The sequence below is a fragment of the Salarias fasciatus genome, chromosome 4, assembly GCF_902148845.1.
Source record: "Salarias fasciatus chromosome 4, fSalaFa1.1, whole genome shotgun sequence".
Taxonomy (NCBI): domain Eukaryota; kingdom Metazoa; phylum Chordata; class Actinopteri; order Blenniiformes; family Blenniidae; genus Salarias; species Salarias fasciatus.
The window spans coordinates 18,807,229-18,834,935 of NC_043748.1; the positions used below are offsets into that span (position 1 = coordinate 18,807,229).

Below are 27,707 nucleotides of genomic sequence, written 5' to 3' on the forward strand. Positions count from 1 at the left end.
GAGAATTTAAATAAATATATTTTTCTGCCAACTTTGCATGAAATCGTCACTACTCGTTCTCTTCATTGGTTCTTATTGGTGGGACACGTGGCGCCCCCTACTTGCCTGAATAAATATAACAAGAACAATGTAGAAAATCAATGGTGACGGGGTTTGTGTTTGCAAAATCACTGGATTTTTTTTTTTTTTTTTTTTATTATTACCGTAAGTCCTCTTATAGTAGCCGGGGCTTTTATTTGTCTCAACTGGAGCTGGCACCAGGCTTTTAATGGAAGGAGGCATGTATAAGAGAGGGGCTTATATTTTAAAATGTTCAAAAAGAGCAGAAAGATCTTTAGACAGTAATGCAGTTTAGAGCTGGGGATATATCGAATTAATTCAAATAATTACATTTTATTTTTTCAATCGATGTGAAAAAAATTAAATCTCAACATCGAGTTTAAAGTTTTCTGTCCCTCCGCCATTTTTACCGAACGCGTGTAATACACACAGTCGCCATACCAGGAGGACTGGCGCTGTAGCACAGACTGTCAGTACAGCGCCGTCGCGCTTCACAGAAAAAAAAGAAAAGCCAAAAAAAAAAAAAAAAAAAACCAGGCTTATACTGGGAGGCGGCTTTTATTAGTTTTCTTCAAAGACGCACCCGGTCAATAAAGGAGACGGGCTTTTAATGGAATACAGGTCATTATTAGAGGATTTACGGTATTTAGTTTTTAATATAATTTGGACACTAAAGTTTGTATACAGGCTACATTTCAATGAACTAATCCTAATGTTTTCATTTGTCAGACTGATGTTCTTCACAGGTAAAATGTTAGATTTCATAATCCGGTGATATTAAACGACAGGTAAGCCAGTCTTCATGAAAACAGCTATCTTAGATTATTTAAGTGCTGAAATGTTTATTTTTGTCTTATTCGGTAAAAAAGGCTAACATGTATTCAACAACTGCAGGTCCTGTATTCACTGCTCCTGGTATGAGTCGGTAAGGTTAACTATCAACAGGAAAACTGTGTCTTAAATTAACCGACACCTCCATCCTCACCCGTCTGTCTTTCCTTCGTTCTGCGATGGACGTCTAATGTACACGGAGTCTTTGGAGCTTTCGAACATATTGCTCAAGAAGGTTTTATAACAGATGTGGGGGAGTGGAACAAAAAAGTAATTGTGGGCTTTAAAAGTTAAATAACGAGTTCAGCAACATTAAAACGTCTCTGCGGAGCTGAAGGAAACAGCTGTCAAGTGATCATTCCCTGTGAGAGTTTACCCCAACCAGCGATCCATCACTGCTAAAGCCACTCTCAGCGTTCGCCATTAGCCTGAAAGTCATTTGTTTTTAATACTTGCTGGCCGCTGAATGCCAGAAGTGACTCGAGGCGGGCACCGGCGGCTCCCGGGCCGGGCCGGGCGACGGCGGCGGGGCGAGCCGCTGGTTGTTGAGCTCTGCAGGGACGGAGAGCCAGGCCTGCCTGTTTGTATTGGCCACCTCTCAGCATTCCACATGTCTTTGTGATTTTCAGCTCCCTGACCTCAGGAGACCCTCCACGCTACTGTAAGTTATACTCACACCAGGAGCGCAGATGGATCGGGACGGAACGCCGCGTTCCTATTGGCCCACAGCTGCTTTCCAAATACCCTCGCCGCGGCGGCCGCAGACTAAAATACGGCCCGATGATCCCCCGTTAACGATCTAATCACTGACTTTTCTCGCTGAAGGTCGGAGTTACAAGAGCAAAATAAGTCTTCGCCGTGAATCTCCAGCTTTATTGCCGTTCACGTCTGAGAACGAGTGCAGCTCGGAAACGAGGTTACCGCTCCCGGTTGAGAGAGGAGAGGACGGATGCGGCGCGTTGAAGCTCCAAGTGGAGCAGCGAGTCGGGGGCAGTCGCCCGCGGTGTGCCACCGAGTCTGCAGCGCACGCAGCACGTGCGCAGCACCTTTCGCCGCGAGGCATTGTTAGCACGGCTAATCACGGCAATTCCGCTGAAAATGAAATTAGGAGCTATTACAGTGTCGAGGTGCGAATTACACACTCGCTGTCTGGCCAGGGGAAAGAGGAAGAACCGGATTTCTGACACAGTCTAATGCAGATTTCAAGAGAGAGAGAGAGGGGGGGGGGTGCAGTTTTCAACTTTATTTTAGGAAAAAATCTTGAGAAAGGGAGATCCGTGAAAGCAGCAGAGAACACAAAATCATAACCACAAAACCAACAATGTCAATAAACCACAATGGAGTAAAATGCATGGCTTATTGCAACAACTTCACTCTTACAGCATGTTTCCATCGATACCCTTGATAGTGTTTTTCTGACCTTAACCAAGTAATTTCGGTGTTTTAAACCAAATCAAGTAGTTTTTCCAAGGGATAAACCTCCAAAAGGAACAGGATTTAAATCAAAGCCACTGCCTTGTGCTCAACCCAACGGTGAGATCCTGGCATTAAAACTCAACTGTGATGGAGCCAGAAAGTTACCAGCGTTGTTATTATTGCCGTGGCTGTGCAGGACCAGGATGACATCCATTTACATAACGTAATCATGAAACAAACATTTGGTTCAGAAAGAAAACATCTTGGTGGGGGAGTTATTGGGAAACTAGGAGAAAAAGAAAAAACACACAATATGATAAATCTCCAAGCAAAACATCAGTTTCACTTCAGACAGGCCAAGTTTACACGCCGTTTGAGAGTGAAAATGGAAAACTTTTGTCGCGTTTTCGTTGTCCGTTTCTAAATGCAGACGTGAGCGTGGAAGTTTATCTGAAACTGAAAATGTAAAAATGATGCATTTCTGCTCTCCAGGCAGCAGCGACAGCCCGCTCCGGACCTGCACACAGTTCATTGACCAAACAAGCGGAATCTTCCCCCGTATGTTGACTCAACAGTGTCAGTGTCACCTTACCCGCCCGCTCCGCAGCCGTCACCTCGGCCGACCTATCGGGCCGCTCCGGCGGCGGGGAGCCGGGCGCGCGCTCAACCGTGCGCTCGACAAGCGGAGTTCAAGTGCGCGGCGCGAGAGGAGATAAAAACAGAGCGAGGCGAGCGGAGAAATGAGGAGATGGTGCATGAACGAGATTACGAGGAAGTGCTGAGGTGATTAGGGGGAGGGGGGGAGGGGGGAGGGGCAGGTGGAGTGTGGTTCGGAGCCAAATTAAGGAGCAAGTAGCGCCTCGGGGCTGATCTGAACAGGATTTACCTGTTGCTGTCCCGAGGTGACTGGCTTCACTCATTTAGTCTGCACCGCCGCCGGGCCTCGGCTCCCAAAGACCTCATTAATCAAGGTGCAGACATGCAAAATGCTCTCCGTGTGTGTGTGTGTGTGTGTGTGTGTGTGTGTGTGTGTGTGGGGGGGGGGGGGGGGGGGGGGGGGGGGGTGCAAACGCTCGCGAAAGCTCGATATCCATGTATCCATGTAAAAAAAACAAGCTGGAATAACTTCCATTTTTATTGAATTATCTGACAGCGCCACTTTAAATCAGCGTCTCTCAGACTCCCGTAAACATGAAGGTAATTTTTTAGACATTCATGAAGCGTGTGGCGGTCCTGCTCCGACAGAGGGGGTCTCTGTAACCCTCCCCGCTACCGCTCGCTCCTCACTCCAGTTTATTCAACTTCAGTCACTAGAAGAATTGCGAACTTTAATCAACAAATTCTCATGTAATAAATTCTCCAAGCAAAACACAAGTGTGACAGGTGGAGGAGGTGGAGGAGGTGAGGCCGCCCTGCAAACCGGATCATTTTGGATTTGAACCTGACAGAGCGGCGCTTGACTCGCGCTCGTCAGCGGGTCGTGTCAGGATGTCACCAACCCGTCACTCCACAGGCCCAAAACAGTAACCGTCAGCCGGAGCGGGGACGGAGGCCACGTCCCGATCTCCACCCCCCGCCAGCGGAGACGGAACCGTCTGAGGGAAATATATGAATATTCCTGCATCCGCCCTTTGCCCCCGGGACTGTATGTCAGGATGGTTTACACACCAAAAACAAACAGGCGTCCCAGCGCAACAGCAAGAGAAATGGATGTGGGTTTGGACGAGTCGGGAGGGAGGGAGTGGAAAGAGAGGGGAGGCGTGGAGGCGGGAGGGGGGGCCATGCGGGAGGGAAGGAAGGAGCAGGGAAAGGGAACGAGGGGGAGTCGAGGCGCCGCAGAGCCAAGAGAGTGAAAGTTGTCATAAAACGACAATAATGAGAGGCCTCAGTGCCACCCAGTGACCACATGAAAGCTGCAGTAATGACAGGCTGAGGGGAACACATGTCTGCATGAGAGGGTGTGTGTGCGTGTGTGTGTGTGTGTGTCCTCCTTGACAGTGCTAAAAAAAATGGCTTCGTTAAGCAAGTCGTATCATTCTCAGCTGGGACACCAGCGGCGCGTATCATTCCCGCCGCAGAACAGCAGAGGACGCATGCAAACCTTCACTTAAACTGCAGGATCAGCAGCTGTGCTCTCCTAATTGTAGCGCGGCCCGAGAAGCTCGCCGAGCGCCTTCGCCGGTGACGTCTCGGGATGTGAAATCACCCCGTTGGAAGCGGCGGCCGGGGCTGCCCCCTCCCGCCGCCTCCTGACCGCAGCTCCAGCCTTCGTCTCTCAAGTCGACCGACTCGACAACAAACACGGCCGTTGGGATCTGACAGCGAAGTCGGTCTGGAGTCGGCATGTGGCGCACCACTGCCCCCGGATCTCGGTGTCACGTTGGGTTCGCTTGCTGGCTGTTTTGCTCATGAACCACTGCTGGAAGTGAATGAAGTAGTTTTCAGAAGTATCATCCATTAAAGAGGTTTTATCATGTAGAAAAATCATCTCATGAGGTTTGTTTACAACCACTTTGGCTTGAAGGACCCTTCAGTAACACCATGGCTGATTGAAAGAGTTAAAACTAACATCCTTGGGTTTCTGCTTCTTAAATCAAAATATTTAGTGGTTTCTTTTCATGACCCATGAAATATCTTGATTAGAAGGACAACAAACGAGACTTTATGTCACATCTCAGAGAGCTGATGTGAGATTCCAGCAGAGATGAATCAATAAAGAAAGTAAGCCTTCAGATTTGTTTGCTGATTTGGAATTTTTTTCTGCACCGGGTCTTTCCCATCGAGCAGGAAGAGAAGCGGCAACGTTCAAAAAAATCCTACTGAACCCGTTTGTTCGTCAATCAAGTCAATGTTTTTGCATATTTAGGATCACAACGGCGACCTGACACAACTGTGTCAGAGTCGTGAGTCAACTCGCTGCCAGCGGAATAACAAAGAAAGGAGAAAGCAGATGTATTACATGCCGCACACACATCCAGCGCACGTGGCATGTACTGTACATTCAGACTAAACCATAGAGCTCATACGAGGGAAGAAGAAGAAGAAGAAAAAAAAAAAGCACAGCCAGAAGGAAGAGTGGTGCAATATTCCAAGCAAAATGCGAGCATTTCCAAAAATGACCCCAGCGTGTGTGATAAACAGTGTGTGTGTTAAGACACGGCTGTTTACCGGAGCAGACCTGGAGCACGACTGCCAGACGGGTCGGCGATGCAGGGACCTGTGCCCAGGAGAGAAAACCCTGTTCTTTTTCACAAACACCTTGGAGAAGAGAGAGAGAAAAAAAAAAAATACATGCCTGACCACAAAAGAGGCTCTGTGTGCTGGAGGCTATTTCAGTGAGAGAGTTCCAGCCAGGACAGATCCAGAGCGAGATGGAAAGAGAAAAGGAGCTTTATTTGGTTAACAACTTCCACGAATCACGACGGGAGGAAGAATGTCTGTGATTTGGCTGTGTTTGTCTTGCATTAGGATATAAAATATGGCGGGATTACTTCATCACACATCTAAAGGCGAGCGAAAGGGAGACGGGCGAGAGAATAGAGGGTGAACTGAAGGAGGGGGAGAACCGTGGTTCTTTGGGTGGCGTATCAAATGCTCCTCGCCGGGACGACGTCTTCGGCAGAGCGCGGTGAAAGTATACGAGCCAAAAGTGCCAGAGAGACAACCTCAATCGACATGAAAACTACTTGGCAAGGCGAGACAGAAACGCAGCTGTATTTATCCGCCACGTTCAGCCGTTTCAACCGTCCTGCCATCACTTCTAACTGACTTCTTGGCTTAATGCAGACTCAACGTCTCTGAGCAGTATTTCTACAGACGTACACACCGATTGGAGGAATTTGATGCAGCATGATCTGGAATGGAAGCTAGAGTTTAACTCAAACATACTGCAAGTGTGAGCCTGGTATTTTTTCTCTTTTAAAAACATACAATTAGTGTAAACTGTGTGTAGCAGGGAACGTCTGTGGAGCAGAAATGTTACTAAAGACTAAAATATGAGGCACTGGCTCCTCCTCTTGTATTTTCAGCTCCATAATTCCCATGATTTGGAAACTAAGGCCGCATTTGCACAACAAAACGACGCATCTTCACTTGAAACACTGTGGTGTAAATGGCACCTGGGTGTAAAGCTTTCCATAGTTTACTGTAGCTTCACCTACAATTGTACTTGTGAAATCACAACAGAAAAAAATCCTCAAAACTAATTTTAAAAGAAGAATAAAGCCAGTGGTGCTTTCAGAAAGTTTCCATTTAAAAGCTGCTCTTTCTTTCAGGACACTTTATTCTTCCGTCATTTGAATGATTTGATCATTTAGAAGGCAGAGTTAGTTCAAGCTGCTTTAAAAGAAGTGAAAATTGAGAGAAGAACTACTGATCCCAGCTGAGGGAGGGCGAACGCTGCTGCTGACTTCACTAGTTCTGTTTTGCAGCACTTATCCAATCACATGAATTTACATTTTTCAGGTTTTTTTTGTCCCGTCTGTTTAAAACCTGACAACCTGTGACAAAAAGTCAACAAGTAAATGTTTCAGCTTGTGTGGAAGTGTTCAATCAAAACCAATTAACCTCTGTTTTTCAGTTTGTAGTGTTCAAAAAAAAAAACAAGGAGAAGGCAATGATATGAAACTTTTAAGTGTTTTCCATTATTACCTGAACATTTTATATTCGATTTGTCGGGTTGTATTTATCTGCTGCGAAAAAAATCTCATGAAAAGAAAAAAAAGCAGCTCAGATGAGTTCAGAAAACGCCTTCAGCCACGAGCGCCCAACAGTTTGTGACGCTAAACCCTGTGTAAGCATCATTATCGTAAAGAGGCACCTTTGGGTTAAACACACAGGTAGAGGGAAATGTGTGAAACCGGAGCTCTATATGCGATCCGGAGTTTACCTGGATAATCGTGCTTCTTATCGTAAGGATTTCCCGATGTAGCTACTGGGATTGTGTAGTTTGAATCTGTGCCCAAAGACTAAATCCTTCAGTCCATCAGAGCAGAGGGAAGCGGAGAACTTGGTGGAGTGTGTGTTTGTGTGTGTATGTGTGTGTGTTTGAGGAGCTGGACGGTCGGGAAGGGTCCGCTTCACAGCCGAGCCAGAGGGGAACGTAAACTCAGAGGAGAAGAACAGGAACAATGAAAAAAGGCAGACAGGAAGAAGAAAAAAAAAATCAGAAAGAATGGATTTGAGATGCTCTTCAGGCCAAATCTGCAGATAGAAATCTGACCGTTCAATGAAGTCCAGATTGCTGTAATTCGCTGTCATCTCAGCTATTTTTCCTGTTTGCTTGTCTTTCTGTCTTCCTGCGTGGCAGAAAACCCCTGATCCACCCACATCTCTCCTCCATTCAGGGTTTACTGCTCTTAAATTGTTTGCCCTCTGCTTTTAATGGCCATCTCCAGATCATCAGCTCTTAAAATAAACACAGAGTCTTGGATTACGCTCCCTATCGCCATCTCACCCGAGCAGAACAGCCTCCCCCCCCTCCTCCCCTCTTTTTCCTCCTCTTCTTGCCTTTACGTTGACTCCACGCTCCCGCCCCTCCCTCCTGTATGTTTGGGCTGCTTGGAAAAGAGCCTGACATTAAAGCTGGAGCGGCAGAAGAATGGAAACTCAAGTGGGCCTCCGGAGCAGGGTGGTCTGCGTCTAATAACACACCAATCAAACGCTGCCGCACAAGAGGGCGAGTAACGGCGGATCAGCCGGAGGGGACACCCGAGAGATCAGAACGCCGGCCATTAAGTGGAATTGCGACGTTCGGCACCTTCAAGTCGTCGGCGGGAGAGTTTCATTTCCCTGCGGTCCGTTCGGTTTGACAGCTTTCCACGCTTTGCGGCGACAGATCGCAGCCAGTGGGAGACCAGCGAGCGAGGACCCGGTCCGGGCCTGGTCTCTCTCTCTCTCTCTCTCTCTCTCTCGCTCTGCGCTCCGAGTCCCGCCGTTTGCAGCTGGGTCATGCGGATACGGCGCCCACGGCGGGCATCAGGTGCGACGGGGGGGTTCAGGTGCAGGGAGGGCTCTCATGTGTTCTGCTGCGGACGCTCGTTTGTTGTCACTCGGCTTGCGTCCACGCCGCATATGAGCTTCCACGCCGCCGCTCCGGTGGAGAGCAGCACGCCGGCTAAAAGCACACTTCACACACTCTTCACTCCTATGGAGCTGCAGAGAGCCACGAGGGATGTGGGCTTCATCTTTCAACATTACCATCTGAGTGGATTTTGTTTTTTTTAACAACACAAAAGAGGCGAACTCACGCAACGATGAAGAGAGAATTCAGATGTTATTGCAATGTCAATATAGAAAGATCCCCAAATTATAGAGAGAATTAGTCCAGTAAATGCTGTTTTACCCCATTTTTTGAGAATTCTATGGGAATTCCATTGGATATTGGAACATTTGATCCCTCACGATTGTCCAAACATATATATTATTGATATTTTATTAATAAGGGTTTAAAAACTGGATTGTCTGATACCTTACATACTGTATCTCTTTGTAAGGGCAGAACTAAAGTGTTAGAGCAGTGCACAGTTATTCCCTTATAAAGTTTCTTTAATTCTAAAAACACTAAGTTTCCGACCATGCTTAGAACCCGGTACCACCACACTCAATCTGAAGACTTTTGAGGCCAGATCCTGGATAACAAGAGGCTTTCACAATCAAATATATGTTCAAAATTTGGGAATAAACACTGTTGTATGCTTTACAGCCGTGGTGAAGAACCACAAAGGTTAAAACCAGCGAGTCCTTCATACTGTATCACGGTCTCCCCTGCTTTTCTAATTAAATAATATCTGAGCCGCCATCTCAAACGGTACTTATAGCTTCTTAGAGCGAAGAAAGCCCCCCCGGACCGAGCTAAGCCGAAACCAAACGTGTGAATACCGTTAAGGCTCTAAAATTACAGCGACGTTTTTATATGTCTGGCTTGGTCCGCGTCCAACGGTAAGTGTTTAATATATCTCGAAATAGTATATCATGAAGAAAATCTAATATCCTCCTCTCTCTCCGAGGAAAACAAATGATTCTTTTGAATCTGAGTGGTGATGTTGACACAGGAACACAGCAGCGGTTATCTGGGTGGACGTCCCTCCGCCCCCCCCCCCACCCTCCGCTGTATAGGTATCTGGTCCCTGTGAGGAGCGAGTGTGGGGGATGCCCTCTATAGACTGAAAGCGATCTGAGCAGATTCCTCTGGCAGGGCTTTGTGCTCCGGTTGCCCACACAGAGAGCCGGAGCGCCACGGAAACGGCCCGGCGCTGCACGGCCGCTCGCCGTGCCAACCAGGCCAGTCGCTGCTGACACTCCTTGGACGTCACCCAGAAAAGGTACGCTGGGAGAAGGGGGGGGGCAACGTGGCCATGGCAACCCGTATTCATCTGGCTTTCTGGACATCTGTCCAATGCATACATAAGAGAGCAGCTCATAACGGGATTTCAAAGGTTTTGCTACATCAGCTCGTTTCCCGAATCAGATCAACTCAAAAGAAGGGAGAAATATGAAAATCTGATTTTTGGCGATAGAACCTAGTTTGTTCTTTTAGCAGCCATTTCATGGGTGAAGTGTGTGTTGGTTGGTTGATTTAGCAAGGCTTAACAGCTATTTTATGAAACAAGTAATGCAGTTTGAAATTCCGTCATCTTGGTTGGTGTTGTCAGTGGACTCAAGAGCTGAGCCCATTATTAGCAACAATCTTCCATTTCTTCCATTTATTTATCCATTTCAGGCTCACAGGGGGCTGGAGATGATCCTGGCAGACCATAAACGAAGGCAGGCTAAACCTCAGGCTCCTTGTCATTTTGTTTCAGAAAAGTTTCGCGTTTACACGACAACGCTTTGAAAACAATGACTGTTAACAAGGAAAAGACAGAAACAGTGAAAACCACGAGTGGGTGCTGTTTGGTGCTGTGATGAAACCACAAGTTATAAACATTAACAGTGAAGGACAGACGTATGGACAGACGTACGGACAGACGTATGGACAGACGTATGGACAGACGGCCAAGTTGGACTGTTGTTACGGCTGACTGTCAACCCTAACAGCCCCAGGAGAATAAGGACCGGGAGCCACGACTCTCTGCAGAACCCAACTGTGCAGGAAAACCACCCGACTCCATCATGGGTCAAACACACTCATGCTCACACTGCATCGTTTGGGATGCAGGAAGAAAAGCCATGTGAGAGAGAGAACATGCAAACTCCACCCACACTGTTACTCAGAAGGAGCAGCTCTGTTGCTGTTTCTCAGAACCGTTTACTAAAGAATTCCTCCTCTCCCTTGTAAGAATAGTAGTTTATCTGGATCCCTGAGAAATCCTCTGGGGACCGCTGGAGGACTGCTGATTACTCTTCTCAGTCACAGTATAATCAAATTTCTTACCTGACATTTTCATGCAAATTAAACTTCATCCGCTTAACATTTGAAGTGGGCCAGATTTGAAGTTGTTCATTTCCACAGTGGAAAGTTTTTTTTTTTTCTTTTATAACTTCTCCATTTAAAAACAAGGGTCAAGGATTTAAAATGTTCCAAAACTAAAATACGGCGCTGGACATGTGTTTATCAGATAAATAAATCCAAACAAAGAACGCAATTTCAAGCCTTCCTTTCTCCCTAATCTCTTCCATATTTTATTGCTCACCAGGGAGAAAATGAGAGGTGGGGGAAAAACTGTGTTGTTTTCCTGTTTTTTAAGAAATTTATGCGTCGAAGCTGCCAATAAGAATTCAAATGAGTCTGAAATTACAGACGAGAGAGTTGAGCGCTGACAGTTGACGGGTATAATGAGAACGTTACCGTCCAAAAATGATGCCTCTGAAACCGAGCTGGCCATCAAAATATAAAGCAAACAGACGGAGGAAGAAGTGAGTGAACCTGTCAGGTGAGAAAGCTTTTCATGATTTTTTTTTTTCCCTTTTTCTAACAGGAGCTAAGAGTTGGACTCAGGATTTGCCCTGGAGAATGACTTCAGAAGAGCGACGGAGGAAGACTGTCATGCAAATATGAGAATAAGATGAGCGAAGGCTTGGCGGAGAAAAGGATTTCTACGACAGGTGTGAAAGTTGTTTTCATCAGTGGCTAAATATTAAATTATACAGTCAGAGACAAGTCGGAGGCAAGACTGAAGTCTACAGGAATGATAAAGGTAGAGTAATAGTAAGGATTTGAATCACAGTTAAGTCAAGTCACAGTCAAGTTTTCAGTCATTGTAAAGTCTTTACCGCTATCGAAGTCTTTAGTCATAGCGTTTGTCATTGTAGGTCTGCAGTTTTAGCAAAGTCTTTAGTCATAGCACAGTTTTTAGTTCTAGTGAAGTCTTCAGTTCTGCAAAATCTTTAGTTCTAGCAAAGTATTTAGTCATAGTAAAGTCTTAAAGTCTTTAGTCACAGCCAAGTTTTTAGTTCTAGTAAATTCTTCAGTTCTGCAAAGTCTGTAGTCATTGTAAAGTCTTTAGATTTTCCAAAATCTTTAGTTCTGGCAAAGTCCTTAGCCATAGAAAGTCTTTAGTCGTAGCAAAGTCTTTAGTTCTATCAAAGTTGTTAGTTCTAGCCAAGTCTTTAGTCATATTAAAGTCTTTAGTCATAGCAAAGTCTTTAGTCATAGTGAAGTCTTCAGTCATAGTTAAGTCCTTAGTTTTTCCAAAATCTTTAGTTCTAGCGAAGTCTAGACAGTGAGAACCTCAGTAGCAGTTTGTAACGGCTATGGTGATAGAAATGTGAAAGCCACAACAAATTTAGTCATGACTTTAAAGTAGAAAATTTGACTGAGATGTTTGACTTTGATCATATCAAGATGAACAGTACCATTAACTTCTTTGTGAACGGTACATAATAATAACACTCAAATGGTGGCAATCGTGACACGTATAGTCATATTACACTTAATCATAAAGATAAAGAGCCACAGTAACATTAAAGTCTGTGATAACAGTAATTTTTCTATCAGTCACTTTCATATAGGAATAGTGATATAAACCTTGATGCAGTTATCAAAACAGCAACAACGTCGTTCTAAACAGAAAATCATCTAAATGTGAGCAGAAGCCTTCCTGTACGTGACGTTACGGCACAAAACAAAGAAAGCACAGCCTCTTTATTCCTTCTAACAACTTGTTCTAGGTGTAAATCCCTCTTCTCCTCACTCCGTCCCCGCCTGAGCTCGGCGTTCGCCGTTCAGATGCTCGGAGACGCGGCGAGATTATTTATTTATCCATCCGTTTCCCCGTTAATTAGAACATTTGCACCGACAAACGTGGAAGCAGTGGCATTAGCGCCTGGTTTACGCCCACCTTCCCCTGACTGTCGGCTCGCAGGATGAAGGAGTCGGAGGAAGAAAACCGGCGGGGTTTTTTTTTTTTTTTTTTTCCCTTCCAGTGACGATAGTGGAGCAGAGGGGAGGAGAGACGCCCAGGTGCACCTCCAAACGCAAAGGAACACTTTCAAACCGGCTGCCAGAACGGCTGAACCCGCGACACCGGCGCATTTCAACACATCGGAGAGTTAATTACACAAGAGTTTCAAAGAAATGCAAGAGGGGGAAGAAGCCAGAAAAGCTACATTAAAGAGCAAAACTGAATAAATAAAGAAAAAAATAAATTATACGACTGTAATATTGAGAGCAGCTGCACGACTGTGCAAAACGTAAATAAAAACAGAACGCACTGGTGTGAAAATCACTTAAATAAATCCAATATTTAACTGGAAATGGTGCAAAGACAACAAACAAAGTGTTAAAAAACTTTAAAAAAAAATAAGCTAATTGCGAGTCCCACGCCAGCAGCCATGAAAGTTACTGTTTTCCTTCATTTCTTCTAACACTTTGGAAATGGAAGAAATTCATAGTTTGAAGCTGGAAGAAAACCCAAAAGTTAAACTTCTACAGAGTTTCTCTTGATGTAGGAACATTTCAGCATCTCGTCGGTTCTCAGCGCCGCCGGGTTCCTGATATTTTGGACTTTAACGTATGCTGGATGTGGCCCCTGAGCCAAAATGTGTTTGACATCCCTGCATTCTGAGAAACTGGATTACTGCACGTCTAAATATCTATTCTTACTCTGCAACAGAGAGATTTGTTCATCGTCTCACTGATTCCAGAAAAGAGGACTGTCACTGGCGCTTCGCTGAACGCTGTTCTTGCATCCAGCTTCAGGCTCGAGGACGTGCACGACTTTCACTGAAGGCTTCGGCTGTTAGTCCATCTTTATTCGATTGAATCTTCAGCACAGTCTTCTAGAGTTGTGTACTTTTCGTCTATACAATATCAAACGATCCACATTTTGAGAATCATCTGTTGGGAAACATGGCCGAATGATTGGATTCATTCAGATTGCGGCTGGACCCTCGTGTGCTTGAGGGAACTTTATCTCTACAATGTCTTGCTTTAATTGCTTTTAGCGTCTTTCTCTCTGTATGTTGTTTCCTTTTCTTGTTTTTGTTTTTTTTTCTTTTTTACCTCCCTTATTCCAACTTTCTTGAACAAATCTCTGGCATTAAAGTCCAATTCATCTGCAGATGTTGACATATCTGGTCACTTCTGGTGACTCCTTCCTGTTGCTTTCAAACTAACATCATGTTTTATTTCTTAATATCAATCTAAGGGTTTTCAATTCGACAGGATTGATGCTTTTTGTCAGAAAAAGATGAAAAATCCTGGAAAAGATTGTGGAATGTCTTGGAGAAATGGATTCCATTGAGAGGAATTCTTCTATGAATAGTGAGATATGTGAGCATTCAATCAGTTGAACACTTCCCAGCAGATTTTGCCGAATGGAAAGTAAGTGTAAGGATTGACTCTGAATTTAAAACCCGTCACGGGGAATAAGATGTGGTGCTCAGACGCTTGTGACGGGAAGGTCGGGGTTCAAATCCCACACTGTACTGGGGAGGAAACGAAGACTTATGCCAGGTTAAACACACACTGATCTATCTGGAAGGATGATCACCAACATCAGTCGCTCTCATGAATTCATCCGCCTGCTAACCTCCTCCTCTGAAACCATCTTCCTGATATCACTGTGTGCCTCATAAAGGGTTAAAGGTCAACATCTGACACGTCATCTCGGTGCTATATTTGATCAGATTCCGTGCTCGAGGGATTTACGGTGCAGTAAAAGGAGACGTATGTCACAGCAGGCAGCTTTACTCCAAACAGGGACCCCCCCACCACCACCACCACCTCCGTGACCCCCATATATTCACGCTGTTATTCCAGGGAACAAAAGCGGGGCTCTCGAGGCCGTGGGTGGATCCATGAAAGGGAAGAAAGGAGTCCGGCTCCTGGTCCGGGCTGAATGGGGGCCTTTCACACTTAGAGAGGCCTGTTTACTCTCCCTCAATAATGGCTCTAATTTTCTGATCATTATTGAGTAATTCCATCCACCCCCGCGCCCGGCGTTCCGCGCTCTCTCTCTCTCTCTCTCATCACTCACGATCGCCACCTTCTTGTATCCGAAGACAGACCCCCGGGTTCTCCGTCCGCGGTTCTCCATTCCCTCTGAATCCACCGGCGCTTTAATCCTGACTGCTAATTTCCTGCTCTGCTTGCCAGGATCAAAAATATGAACACACACACCAAAAAAAAAAAAAAAAGGCAAAAATATAAAAACAGGAATCATTCAGAATTGTAAATTTGCCAATAATATTTTTTTTTATTTTCCCCCCACATGTGGAATCGTTCTGGGCTGTGATTGGAGAGAAGCCGCGTTTTATCCTCCATTTTGTTTTGGACGTGGATCCAGAGAAGCACCATCACAGCGAGTAACAATATTTGCTCTGCTTGGAGAGAAAAAAAAAAAAAAAGAGAGAGAGTGGAAAATATTCTGGAGGAAGGAAAAGAGAAAAATAAAAAGCTGTAACACGATATCCATTTTATTCAACGCAACCAACTTTAAATGTCCCTGCAGCTCGGCCATTTTTTCTTTCTTTTTTTTTTTTTTAAACCTGGCAACCCCCGCAGAGAGCGAGCATCCATAGGCGAGGTGGAGGTGGAGCCGGAGGTTCAGGGGGACGAAGAGTTAAGCGAAGAGCAAGGATATGGGGGGAAAATGTTAAAACGAGAGAGAAAGAAAAGGATCAGAAGGAGAGAAGTTGGCAGCGGAGCCGTGTGTCGGTTTGAAAAGCTGGCACCTCCTAAACGGAGCGGCGGCTCCGGGTGCCAAGCGCTGCCAACCAGCCCCACTAGCCTGAATATCTGCCCTCCCTCTCCCTTTGTCTTCAGCATGGCATCTCGCATTATCTGTTTTCTACGCTTTTCTTCTTACTTTATATCAGCGCTCAATATCAGACGGCGGCGGCGACGTTTATTACCACTAAATGAGGATGTTAAAAAATAAATAGGGATGATTTTAAGTCATTTGCATGTTATTAGTGGGCTGGGGATTTGTTTGTGTGTGTGTGTGTGTGTGTGTGCATAATTGTTTATTTTTGGAATTTTTTAAAAAGCCATCCTGGCGGAGACGTTTTCTTCTCTCTGGAAAGAGCTGTCCCGATTACAGGGCGGGCTCAGCGTTCTCCGCTCCGCTGGACCGAGGGAGCAAGGCGCGAGGCGGACCGATCAGAATCTGGCTGCTGAGGACAATCGGCCCAGACTTTCACTTTTTCCTCTCCTCCTCCTCCACCTCTCCTCCTGCTCTTTGCCCCTTGGAGATGACCCCCCCCCCCCCCCTCGCTCCTGTACCGGGACGCTTTCAGCCGGGCGGACACGTGTCAGGCCTGGCGGAGGATCACACGCTGCCGCAGAGCCGAAAAGCCCGGAGCCGAAACTAAAAGTCGAGCTAAAATTAATCACTAAATAACGTCCATTTATTTTTTAATAGCATTTGTTCACCAAACTCAGTCATATTATTAACTAATTTAATTCCTCGAGAATTAAATAAATCTGTTTGTTAAACGACAGTATAAAAACTGTGAGCTGCTTAAAGACGCACCATAACATTTATTTATTAACCTTAATTACGCAAATAATTAAAAATCACTGTACAGTGAAATTGGGGAATAAAGCGACTCCGCGGTGCCCACAATGAGCGCTCTGTGCTACGATGGATTTTTCTATTTGTAAAGCTAAGACCTGACCTTCGTTTCAAAATTAGACCTAATTCAATCACACACTCGCTCTTTTGTGTATCTTTTTTCTGTATTATTCACTAAACTGGATAATTACGGCGAATGTGGCGCGGGCTGGAATGATCCCAAACCCGCCGAGCCGCTCAGCAGTGGCGGGAAAAAAAAACTTGTGCGAGAACGGTTGAAGGAGGTCAGAGACGGCTGGCCGTCCGCAACCTTTTCTTTTTTAAACGATCACATGATCTGGAATAATCTGTTTACCAGTGATTTTCTTACACTTGTCACACTCCACTCATAGAAAAAAAAAAAAAAAAGTGAGTTAAAAAGTGTCTGAGATGTCTCGACAGTCCCAGAACTCAAACTTTATGGTGAGCGTTAATTCAAACGGGAGTTTCCGCTCAGAGTGTGTGGAACGCGGCTCCCCGGGCGCCGGCGCTCTGCGGTTCCTGCCTGATCCCCGATCACGATGCCTCTTCTTTTCTCAGGTACAGGTTCTTAAAGCAGCAATAAAGCCGAGGCGCACTTCGTCCTGTTTGGTTTCTTCTTCATTATGTAACTGCATCTGATAGCGCCGCCTCCCTTTGAAGCGCAGGATATTGGGCGAAGCAGATAAGATGTGTTTGATGGATTAGCGTGACGTGAAGGCGTTAAGTCCCTCGGACTGGCTGTCCGTCCTCCAAGTCCATTCCCGTCTCTTTGTTTGTCTCTATTAAAAAGACATTCTCTCCCGGCCGTTTGGAACCACGTACAAAGACACACCGATGGGTGAATGGACATCTTGGGCCGGCCGCCGCCGCCACACGGCGATCAGCCGCTGTCTGGCACAAACACACAGTCGGTTTGGCGCTCGGACCTGGCCCGGGCCGGACCTCGTTCTCCCGTCTGTCTGCAGCTCGGAGAGGAGAGAGAGGAGGGACGGGCAGGCCTGCGTTCGCCGGAACATCTTTTTATCATAAGAGTAATGAAAGCCGTATGAAGCCGCTCGGCTCCAAACATGACTAATGCTGGAACCGTCCGACAGACACGTCGCTCACAAAGACGACGACCCGGGGCCGGGGGTTTCTCTCCGAACGGATGGAGAGACGAGTGCCGCACCCCCACACACCCAGCCCGATTGGCGAGCCAGCCAAGTCGGCGGCCCGGCCGGCGAACTGGAATCTGATGTGGAGAGACGGTGTGATCAGAGATGAGCTCAGACGCTCTCCTTCACTTCCTCCACATCGCGGAACCATTATCGTTATCATCATCAAACGTTAGCGAGAGGGAAAGTCCAGCACTTCTGGGGTTCGGTATATCACGGAGTGTGCGTGTGTGTGTGTGTGTGTTGAGCCAGGTAGCTGCCAGGAGGGAAACATCCAGGCGTTTTTTTTTTTTGTTTTTTTTTTTTTCCTGTTTTGGTGGGACCTTGCTCTGCAGCTGCAGCGCAGGCGATCAGAGCGCCACTGCTTTGATCTGCCCCGGCTCCGCTCGCCGCCCCGCCCGGCCGGGGCCCGAGTCTATAATTGGACAAAAGCAGAGACACACACTGTACTGCAGGGACCTCGAAAGACGAGTCGGCGGGGGCGGAGGGGGGGCATCTCCTGTTCTGTCAATCACACTGCTTGAAAGCAGAAAGCCCCCCCCCCCCCCCCCATCACTTCCAACACCACCCGCCCCACCCTCTGCAGCTGGCCACAGTGACATCAGCGGGGACGGACTACACTTCCAAACACTGCGGGTCGGTGGGGGGGGGGGGGGGGGGGGGGCAGACACGGCTGTGGTCCAATCATCAGGGCTCTGGCAACTGATAGCTTCCGCAAAAGACACAGACACCCTGGAATGAAAGTGGGAAGGGAGGGAGGAGAGGAGGGGAGGCGGAGGTGGGGGGGAGCTAAGAATAAAACTGTAACGCTGCCACCCCCAAAGGTTAGAATGGAGCCACTGTTAAACTCTGCCTCAGCCACCTCTTGTCTGTCGTTATTTCCCATCCGGGCCTCGGCTCCACCTGACTTTCCTGCAAGATGCTGCTCAGACTGCGAAGACCAAACCTGTCAGCCCTCCGCATTATCAGACCTGCACCTCGCAAAAACAAACACACAACGCAACATTTAGCAGAGCAACAAAGCCATGTGAAGGAAACTGGTGACCACGGACGGGAAACAACGATCATCTCTGTGGCAACAGGGGCCACAAACAGCGCAATATCACCTGGACTGGCAAAATAAAGCCATAATAAAGTTTTTCTTTGTCGTGGCACAGAGTATACATTATGAACCTGTTCCAAACATTTGCTACAATCTCAATGCGAAGCCAATTTCAAGGAAAACTTCTGGTGCAAAATACAGTGAAAACTTCTTTCCAGACTCTCCCTGACAGCATGCCTCTGAGACTAATGCTAGTTAGCTAGCAAGGGAACTAGCTAACGAGGTAACTAGCTGTAATGCAGTATTGCCGATCTCTCAGCCCGGGTCTCGGTGTTGTGTTGCGTCTGCAAATCTCCAGGTATTTGATTTATAAAAACAATCTATGCTTTCATTGAAATAAGTACAGTGTCTTGGTGGTTTCTTTGGCCAGATCCGAACCTCTTACAGGCCGTTTTTGGACCACGGGCCTTATGTTTGAGACCAATTCGGTAGCGGGTGAGATATATTAGGCAACATTTTGTGGAAGATTTCGTGAATTCAAAAGGAAATAGATCATTCTCCGTCTGCAGAATCCAGTCAAAACGCTCCGAGCAGGGAAAGCAGTGGAGCGGAGGCGGGGTCACGGCTGGCCAATGCTCACCGACGCACGTGGCGAGCGCAGCCTGGCCAGACAGGTCCGGTCCAAACAGACGAGCCATTGTGGCTCAAACTGCTGCGCAAAGTAATGCGGGAAGGTGCATCAGAGAGAGCCATGACGCCGCGGCAGACTCCAAACCAACACAAAGACGCCGGCTTCCGGCCGCCGCGCGTTTGATTTTTTTTTTCAAAAGCCGGGCTTTCCTCTCTGAGGGGCGGCCGGCTGCGCTTGGAGCTCGTCTGAACGGCGGCGGCGGCGGCTTCGCCACGCTGCATTGTGGAACAGGAAGAGGCGCTCACGGAGGCCCCGCGAACTCAAGCAGAGTTAACACAGTGGGCTTGAAAGGGAGCCTGGCGTGTGGGGAGGGGGCGGGGGGGGCGAGGGGGGGGACTCCGTCACAGAGGGAGCGCCGCACCTCCCCTGCCAAGGAGAGGAGAATTAAGGCCCTGTAACTGTACGCCAGTCTGCAACGGGAAAGGAAAAGCAAGAGAGGAGCGTCTCTGTGTGTGACGATGAGAAAAGTCACCTGACAGAAACACACAGCTGGATGGAAGGACACCAACCGGGCGAGAACTGCATATATTCTCTAAAAATATACAATTCGGATGAAAAATCTGCTCAAACGGTCTCATATAAACGCATTAATTAGCTGTTCATGTGGGGAAACTAAATCAGGCGGAACACTGAAGACTTAGCAATGCCATGTTACTTCATAAATTGCAAATAAATAAAAATTGTACTTGGCGGTGATAAATGAGAAGCAGTTGTATTCCCGCTCCACAGGCTGAGAGATACAACATTTATAGCAGGGTTTTATGACAGAGTCGGTCATTACGCCGCAATAAAAAAAAAAAGAAAAAAAGAGTGAAGTTGGAGGAACAGACTGAAAACATTATCTTCTCTGATAAAATAAATGTTGAGAAACTTTTCCTTTGGGGACAATGAAAAAAAAAGAATGTACAGAAAATCCCAGTGACGTCTCAACTGGAGGACGGTGAAGTGAGCTGTCAGATTCCATCATGTGGCTTCGAATCATTCACACACTCATGAAATAACAATAACACACAACTTTCAATATGTTGTTTCATATTCAAACACAATCACACGACTGGATCCACAACTATTGATCAAATATTAAAGCAGTCTCAAATTCAGACTGAAGCCTGGAAATATGAATAATTTAAGATTTCTTCGGTCTTTCAGTTAGAATTAAAAAAATAAAATAAAATTAAGGATTGCTGAGCGATACGATTGTGGACATCTTGCAAATTTTGAGGAAGATAAAATATTTAGAAAACCATAAAGAGAGAAATTAAATGAAAATCTCCCTGATATTTGACTGCACATTTAATACTGAAGAGAGGGAAGAAGAAGACAAAACACATTTTTAAAAGTTTTCCTTCTGATTGGAGAGAAGAAGTAAAAGCTAAATATATCCCCCATAAATCGCTCTTTACACAAAGAACACATTTAAATGAAAATCTGAATGCTCAGATAACTTGATGATAAACAGAATCTGTATTGTCTGTGGTCAAAACATTTAAAACATTATTAAAGAACTAATTACATTAAAAAAAAATTCATCACAAAAATGAATAATGTCATTTTCAGGTCTGTTTCCAGCAAGAAAAATGTGAAAATTAATCTTTCTTATTCCCTTAAAAACTGATCATATTCTATTATTTTTTGCCAATAAAGCATCAACATTTAACCTTTATTCTGAGTTAAGAAAAATGTATTTTCACTGCTGAAATTGAGCGTAGAGACAGTAAAATAAGTAACGGCGGGATCCAGTGAAGTGGAGAGCCCGGCTATTGTATTTCTCAGAGTGCATGGCCGCCCTGGCAGAAGAATGCGTGTGGGTTTGCAGACGCGTCGCGTTCACATGTTTTCACCACGTCTATTTTAACTCCGGGGTCACGGCAGGAAACACATGTGGCGAGGATGGAAAAATAAAAACATCTCGCCGCTGTAAACAGAGACTATTGACGTGTGATCGGCTCAGGCGGCGAGGCCCAGCGGCTCGGGTGTTTTCAGACCTGCCTGCGTGTGTGTGTGTGTGTGTGTGTGTGTGTGTGTGTGTGTGTGTGTGTGTGTGTGGGGGAGGGGGGGGGGGGGGGGGGGGGGTGTGTGTTAGTGTGTGAGGCTGTGGACTGGCCGGCTTGCCCTGCCTCCTAAAAACTACCTGGGACCGGGGCCAGCTGTCACTGTGCTCTCCAGACCACCACACACACACACACACACACACACACACACACACACAAAGAAACCCACACATATATACATGCATATACACACTCCTGCATGTACACACACCAATCTCCCTGCAACATACACACGGATTACCGGCACATGACAAACCACCTCTCGCACACACACACACACACACACACACACACACACACACACACACACACACACACACACACACACACACGTATGCACGTCGCATGCACACGCAGATAAACAGGTTTGCAGACGCTTTTGTTTACAGATGGCACCGGAAAACATGCACATTTGGATTTAGGCAAATTTGCACACAAATACTTGAACAAATGTACCAGTGCAAACATATCTCTAGGTAAACACAGGTTTTAAGCCTGGCTGTCAAATTCTCAGGATCTCTTTAAACCAGATAGAAACATCTACCCGCAGAACTGTCTTTTTTTTTTTCCTCCCCCTTTCTTTTTCTTTTTTTTTTTTTTTTAAGGATTACGCTGCGCAGACTGTCCCTTTAAATGTCAAGACGGGGTCCTTATCGCAGCCCTGACTGGGTTTATCAAAGACTGGCATTGGCTCAGCTAGGTACACAGAGCAAGGGGGAGGGGGCGGGGGGCAGGGTCTAATCAGAGGCTGGCTCGCCAATTTGTGTGTGTGTGGGTGTGTGTGTGTGTGTGTGGGTACGGGACCACGCGGGCGTCGCATACCTGGCGTGTGGACGAAGTAGGCCAGGTAGAGATCCAGCTCCTTGACCGTCACCCCGATGTGGTGCGGCTGGACGCACAGGCCGTGGTTGGAGCACTGGGGCGACTTGACCAGCCGCTCGCCGTCCGTGCTCTCCAGCGGGCTGCCCTTAAACAGGATGACCATGACCAGGTCCAGCCGCCACACCTTGTCGGCCTGGCGCAGGCAGTCGATGCGGCGGATCTTGCCCTTCTGGTCGGGGTTGGACAGCACGCAGCAGGGCGGCTTCTTCCCCGTGATGGTCAGCACAAAGTCCTCGCGGAACTCGGGCCGGATGTCCTTGCGGAGCTTGGCCAGCAGGCGCGAGGCCCACTTCTGCTTGATCTCGGGCTTCTCCCCCAGCAGCTCGTCCTTCACGGCGCGCTCCTCGTCCTTGGTCATCCTCTTCTCGTGCTTCTTGAAGTACTTGCGCTTACGGGCCTGCAGGTTGAACCAGGTGTAGGAGAAGGCACGGACATGGGGGAGGAGGGCCTCAATGAAGGGATGAAATTCATCCTGATGGGGGGAAGAAAAAAAAAAAAAGACACAGACGGCGTCAGAAAACCGGAAAAATATCATGCGTCTGGTTAAAAACAAAGCAGGCAAGGCTGGAAAACAAGGCTAAAATTGTGAAAATGTGATTTAAAAAAAATTCTAAAATTATTCAAATTATGTAATTTTTTTCATAAAACACAACTTAATTTATCATTCAGATAAAAATGGAAATAAACATGCAAGCATGCGTCAGTAAAAGCAGTAAAAATTATCTTAACTTCGACATGCAAAACATTCATTAAAAGAAAAGAAAGAAAAAAGAAAGAAAACCTGCAAAATGCATCAAATTCAAATCCAAAAAATTAAAGGGAAAAAAAAAAAACTGAGCCAAGTTGCGCTCCCGCTTTTTCTGCTGCGAAAAGAGAAGTTATTCTGCGGCACCGTAATACCTTCACTACATATCTCTGGGCAACAAAGCCCAGATCTCGCCACAGCGCTCCTGTGCCAGGGTTGCCACACACCGGTCGCTCACCACCACCACCGCCGCCAAGCTTTGCCGCCACTAGACCACTGTTGAAATGCGCCGCTAAGAGATCAGCCATACCATTTCCTATCTCCTGCTCTAGGAACCATGCAAAAAAAGGGAGCTCCAACCGGACTCACATCATTTCCACAACAAACTGAAAGCAGACAGAAATCACCACAGAAAACCACACTGCGAGAGGAAGACAGACGGCCTGGTAGTTACCATTTTGCACTCTCATCATAAATTTGGCACAGCGTTTAAAGTGAAAAAAAAAAAAATCTCCTGCACCAGTTTTTTTTTTTTTCCTCCTCCCGCGCTCCCCAATGTAAAGCAAGCAAGTGCTGGTTTGGTTGGCAGGATGTGGAGAATTAGCAGATGAAAAAAAAAAAAAAAAAAAACTTGAGGGGGGGGTTGTATAAAAAAAAAAAGCTGAATTCACTGCCTGCTTAAAACAGTGGGCTGAAGTTTAAAGGGAAAAAAAAGACTTTAGTGAAGGACGACAGCCAAGAAAAACAAATACATTAAAAAGAAAAAAAACTTGTACAAAAAAAATAATTGTCAGATAAAAATAGAAATTAGGAAAAAAAGGAACTTCAACAACTAGGATGGAATAAACAATCCTTTGTGCTTTCCAAAAATTTAAAAAATGAACCTCGGTTAAGATTTAGGAAAAAAAAAAAAAATCCTTGGCAAAGTGTAATTGGTAGTGGTGTCTCTTCTGATCCCTGGGCCCGGCGCAAGACACACAAACACACACTGACACACACACTGAACACACACACTCGAACACACACAGATGGGGGGGCCAGAGAGAGCAGAGCGCAGAATAGGGAGAGAGAAAAAAAAAAAAAAATAGAGAGCCGAATCAATGTTGGACGAGCGCATACGACCGCTGGCAAAGCCGAGTGCTGCTTCTTTTTTCCCCCCTTTTCTCTCCAACTCTCTCTCTCCCTTTCTCTTTCAGTTCCTCGCTCGCCGTCTCTCGTCCTCTCCGCGTTCTTTCCCTAACCATTGCTTGAGCCTCTGCCAGCGCCAGCGCAGGGCCCACCTATTTGGCAACGAGACGCCTGTAGCCCAGCCAATGCGTTAGCTTCAAGAGCTGAAAAGGGAGGGAAAAGAGAAAGAGGAGAGGGAAGGGGAGAGGAGGAGGAGGAGGAGGAGGAGGAGGGGAGGGGGGTGTAGTGGCAATGAGAGAGAGAGAGAGAGAGAGAGAGAGAGAGAGATGGAGGGGGGGGCAGGTGGCGGCGTCAGAGAGCGCGCAGCCTCGTCCGACAGTCGCGCAATTCGCCAAATCGACAAGTTCCACTCTGACACGGGAGGCAAAGTTCAGGCGGAGCGAGTCTCCTCCTGCCCCCCCGACACAAGCCCCCTTTAGCCTTCCTCCATCTTTACTATGGCCGCCGCGCCGTCTTCCCCACACACCAACATTCCCCCCCCCCCCCCCTCCTCTTTCCACCCCGCTCCCTTGCTTGCATAATGCCACCTTGGCAGAGGATGGCAGAGAGAGGACACACAGCTCCAGAATCCCTCCAGACCCCACCGACCGGCAGCTGCTCCGGGGTTTTTCACCACCGCAAACAAAGAGGGAGAAACAAACCCGGGGCGGCCGCACTCCTCTCTCTCTCTCTCTCTCTCTCTCCGCCGCCTCGCACGCAGGAGATGATTTAGAGGCAACAAACACAGGAATCGCAACAAGAACTCATGAAGGAGGGGGACGGCGCTTTAGTGGAAGGGTACAGAGGAGACGGGAGTTCTGAACCATCGCCGCCGTGAATCCCCCAATTTTCCCCCCCGATTTCCCCGAGGGGAAGGCGGGCATCGGGCGTCGGGAGCGGGAGCGGTGGCAGCGAGGGACGGAGGCTGCCATGTTGCCTCATGGCGAAGCGTGTCATTCTCGGGCTGCACCTGCTCTGCAGACAGAAGGCGCCGAGCGCTGCCGGAGCACAGAGCGAGCGAGAGAGAGAGAGAGGGAGGGAGAGAGAGAGAGAGGGAGAGAGAGGGAGAGCGAGAGGCTGGTGGCTGCAGATCCACAGACGCCAGAAGGGTCGGACATGATCGGCTCATCCAGATCTGCAAAATGTCACCGACACAGAACGGTTCAGAACGGCTCCTCAGAGCTTCACACAGCCTCAGACGCTTTGTTTAGTCCGGTATGACAATAAACAACAAGACAATCATCACTTTCCCGTCAAAAGATTCACTTTCAAGACCCTATTTCACGAGTTCGGGCAAATATTCCAACAGTTCCTCCTTCAGTCGTGGTTAAAAACTGGCAAAACACATTTCCTGAACCTCGAGAGGCACCTTGAGAAGTCCTGTTTCACCCCGTCAGACAGAACACAGCCAAACAATGCTCACTTTACTATCAAAATATTCACATTTGGGACCTGTAAATTACAGCTGCAACTAAAATTTGACTCATATTTTGTTAAAAATGATTCAAAAGATATTCACATGAATGCACCAGTGGACCACGAAGTCAACAGAAAACACGTTTAAGAAGAAAAAACTGGAGAAATGTACCTATAACACACTCAAAAACAGAAACATTCAGGAGAATTTTTCCCGTCAGAGACTGAAATTGTGAGCTTCAAAGCAGAATCGGCCTGAACTGAACTCTCCCACTGTTCATGGCTGATATATACAAAGGAAAATCATGTTTCTGTAGGAAACTGTGCTCACAGCAGGCAGGAATCCTGGAAGGTAAATGGCTTTTCTGCTTTAATATAAAAGCAAATCTCAGGTGTAACCCTAAAACAGAACTAATGAGGCATCAGAAAATAGAAAGAAATTGATCAATTTGATTTCAGTATTAATTTCAGCATCCATGTAAATCCAAAAGGTATTTATAACAAAAGACTAGTAAACACAGGGGCCTCTTATTCCAGGATGATAAAAAAAAATAAAAAGCTCTGCCACAAATAGATCAACACTAATAATGCAAAAACACTACTGACATGACAAATGAAATGAAAGTGAAAACCCAGCTGCAGAAACATTTCAGCGACTTCCAGAAGACGACTCCAACCATGACGATTCAAAAGGCTTATTAGACAGTCTGGAGACGAGCTCTCACTACGATACAGCAGATGGAAGCAGATCTGGAAAATCAGACCATTTTCAATCAGAAGCCTAAAAAAATTGAGTTAATTTAAAAGATTATAGACGCATCTTCCTAAAAACAGGAGACTAATGATCGCCAGTTAAGAACAAAAACATCAAAGATCAGGGTTATTTTCTTTTTCACAGTTTTTCTCCTTATTGCATTTTAAATATCTGAAATCACAAATTTCCCCTCCGACCGGACCACCAGCGCCGTGAAAAAAAAAAAACCCAGACGAGACTGAGTGATAACCGAGGTCATTCAAATCCTGGTTGGGAGTTAAAAGGCAGCGGAGCGGGCAGACAATGGGGAGCTGATAAAACACACCACCTCCGAATCGCTCCAGCTCCATCACCGAGCCATAAACACACATTAACTCTCCCATCACACACACCTCCACATCCATCTCCGTCCCGCAGGCCCCACCGCGATGTGTGGTTAGATAACGCAACAAAGGAGAGCTGTGTGTGAGTGTGTGTGTGTCAGTCAGTGCAACATATTGGTGCAACCCATCATGCACCTGCAGAAACTTAAGTGTAGCAGGAGAAAGATAACTGGCACTTGAATGTGACTCCCTGTGTGTCTGCTTTTCAGCGGGAGTTAAAGCCTCTCTGGGGTGACCCTGCCAAAAATGCAAATACGCCACCATTCAAATGTCAGTGGAATTTGACTACAAGGAGGTTTAAGTCATTTTTCCTTCGCCATGCTTGGGAGGGAGGAAGAAAAAAAAAAGAGAGAGAGTCACGTGTTTATTTTCTCCGGGAAATAAGTGTTATGCAGATCCGCGCAAAAAGTGCCAAACTGTGGAGGAGTGGAGAGGAGAGGAGAGGAGAGGAGAGGAGAGACGGTGATCCAGACTGTGGGTGCAGATCTGCTGCTTTGTGCCGCTCAGGACGCCGCGCGCGCGTCTCCACAGAGCGCGCGAGACAGGAAGGAAGGTGTCTCCCGGTTAATCTCCTTACCTGGGAATTCAATTATAGGCCAAATGCGCTTGGCCTTCAGAGCTTTAATTCGGGCTTATTATCAATTAGCGGGCGGAACTCTGCGTCTTTCCTCCGCTTTTTTTTTTTCCGTTTCTCAGAACAGCGCAACTTCCCAGCATTAATATTTTTTTTAACTCATTACTTTTTCCTTAAACGTCGAACGGAATAAACAAAAAACAAAAACACTGGTGCATCAATTTTTCCTTTAAAATATGCAGGAATGTTTTCATGAAAAATTACTACAAAAAAAAAGAAGCGCAAAAAACGCAGCGTCACATTTTCCTCACAGCATCATCTGCCAGGAAAATAAAAAAATAAAAATAAAAAAATATATATATAAAAGGAAAAAGGCTGGCATAACTGCAAGCGATATATTAGTGCTACACCGTTACTAAAACCCCGACGTGGATTAATTTTGAGAGGAGACCCGGAAACACGGTGAAGAAGCGACGCGCCAAGAGGCCCGAGATGACCCGGAGACATATGAAGCTTCTCACAGTCTCTCCTCCTCCTCCTCCTCCTCTTCCTCCTCCGAAAA

At 46.6% G+C, this 27,707-nt stretch overlaps 1 protein-coding gene across 19 annotated transcripts in view; it reads right to left on the reverse strand.

Moving 5' to 3' along the window:
* The window catches only part of nfixb (nuclear factor I/Xb), a 159,192-nt gene that overhangs the window by 85,700 nt on the left and 45,785 nt on the right, over window positions 1–27,707 (reverse strand). For 6 of the 19 annotated variants that reach the window (XM_030089894.1, XM_030089889.1, XM_030089900.1 and 3 more), the window contains exons 1-2: window positions 23,007–23,297; window positions 22,047–22,578 (exon numbers count right to left, since the gene is read on the reverse strand). In XM_030089894.1, coding sequence (XP_029945754.1) covers window positions 22,047–22,578; window positions 23,007–23,159 — 685 coding nt within the window. In that variant the 5' untranslated portion in view covers window positions 23,160–23,297. The other 13 variants (XM_030089893.1, XM_030089890.1, XM_030089888.1 and 10 more) reach the window with 6 other exon arrangements.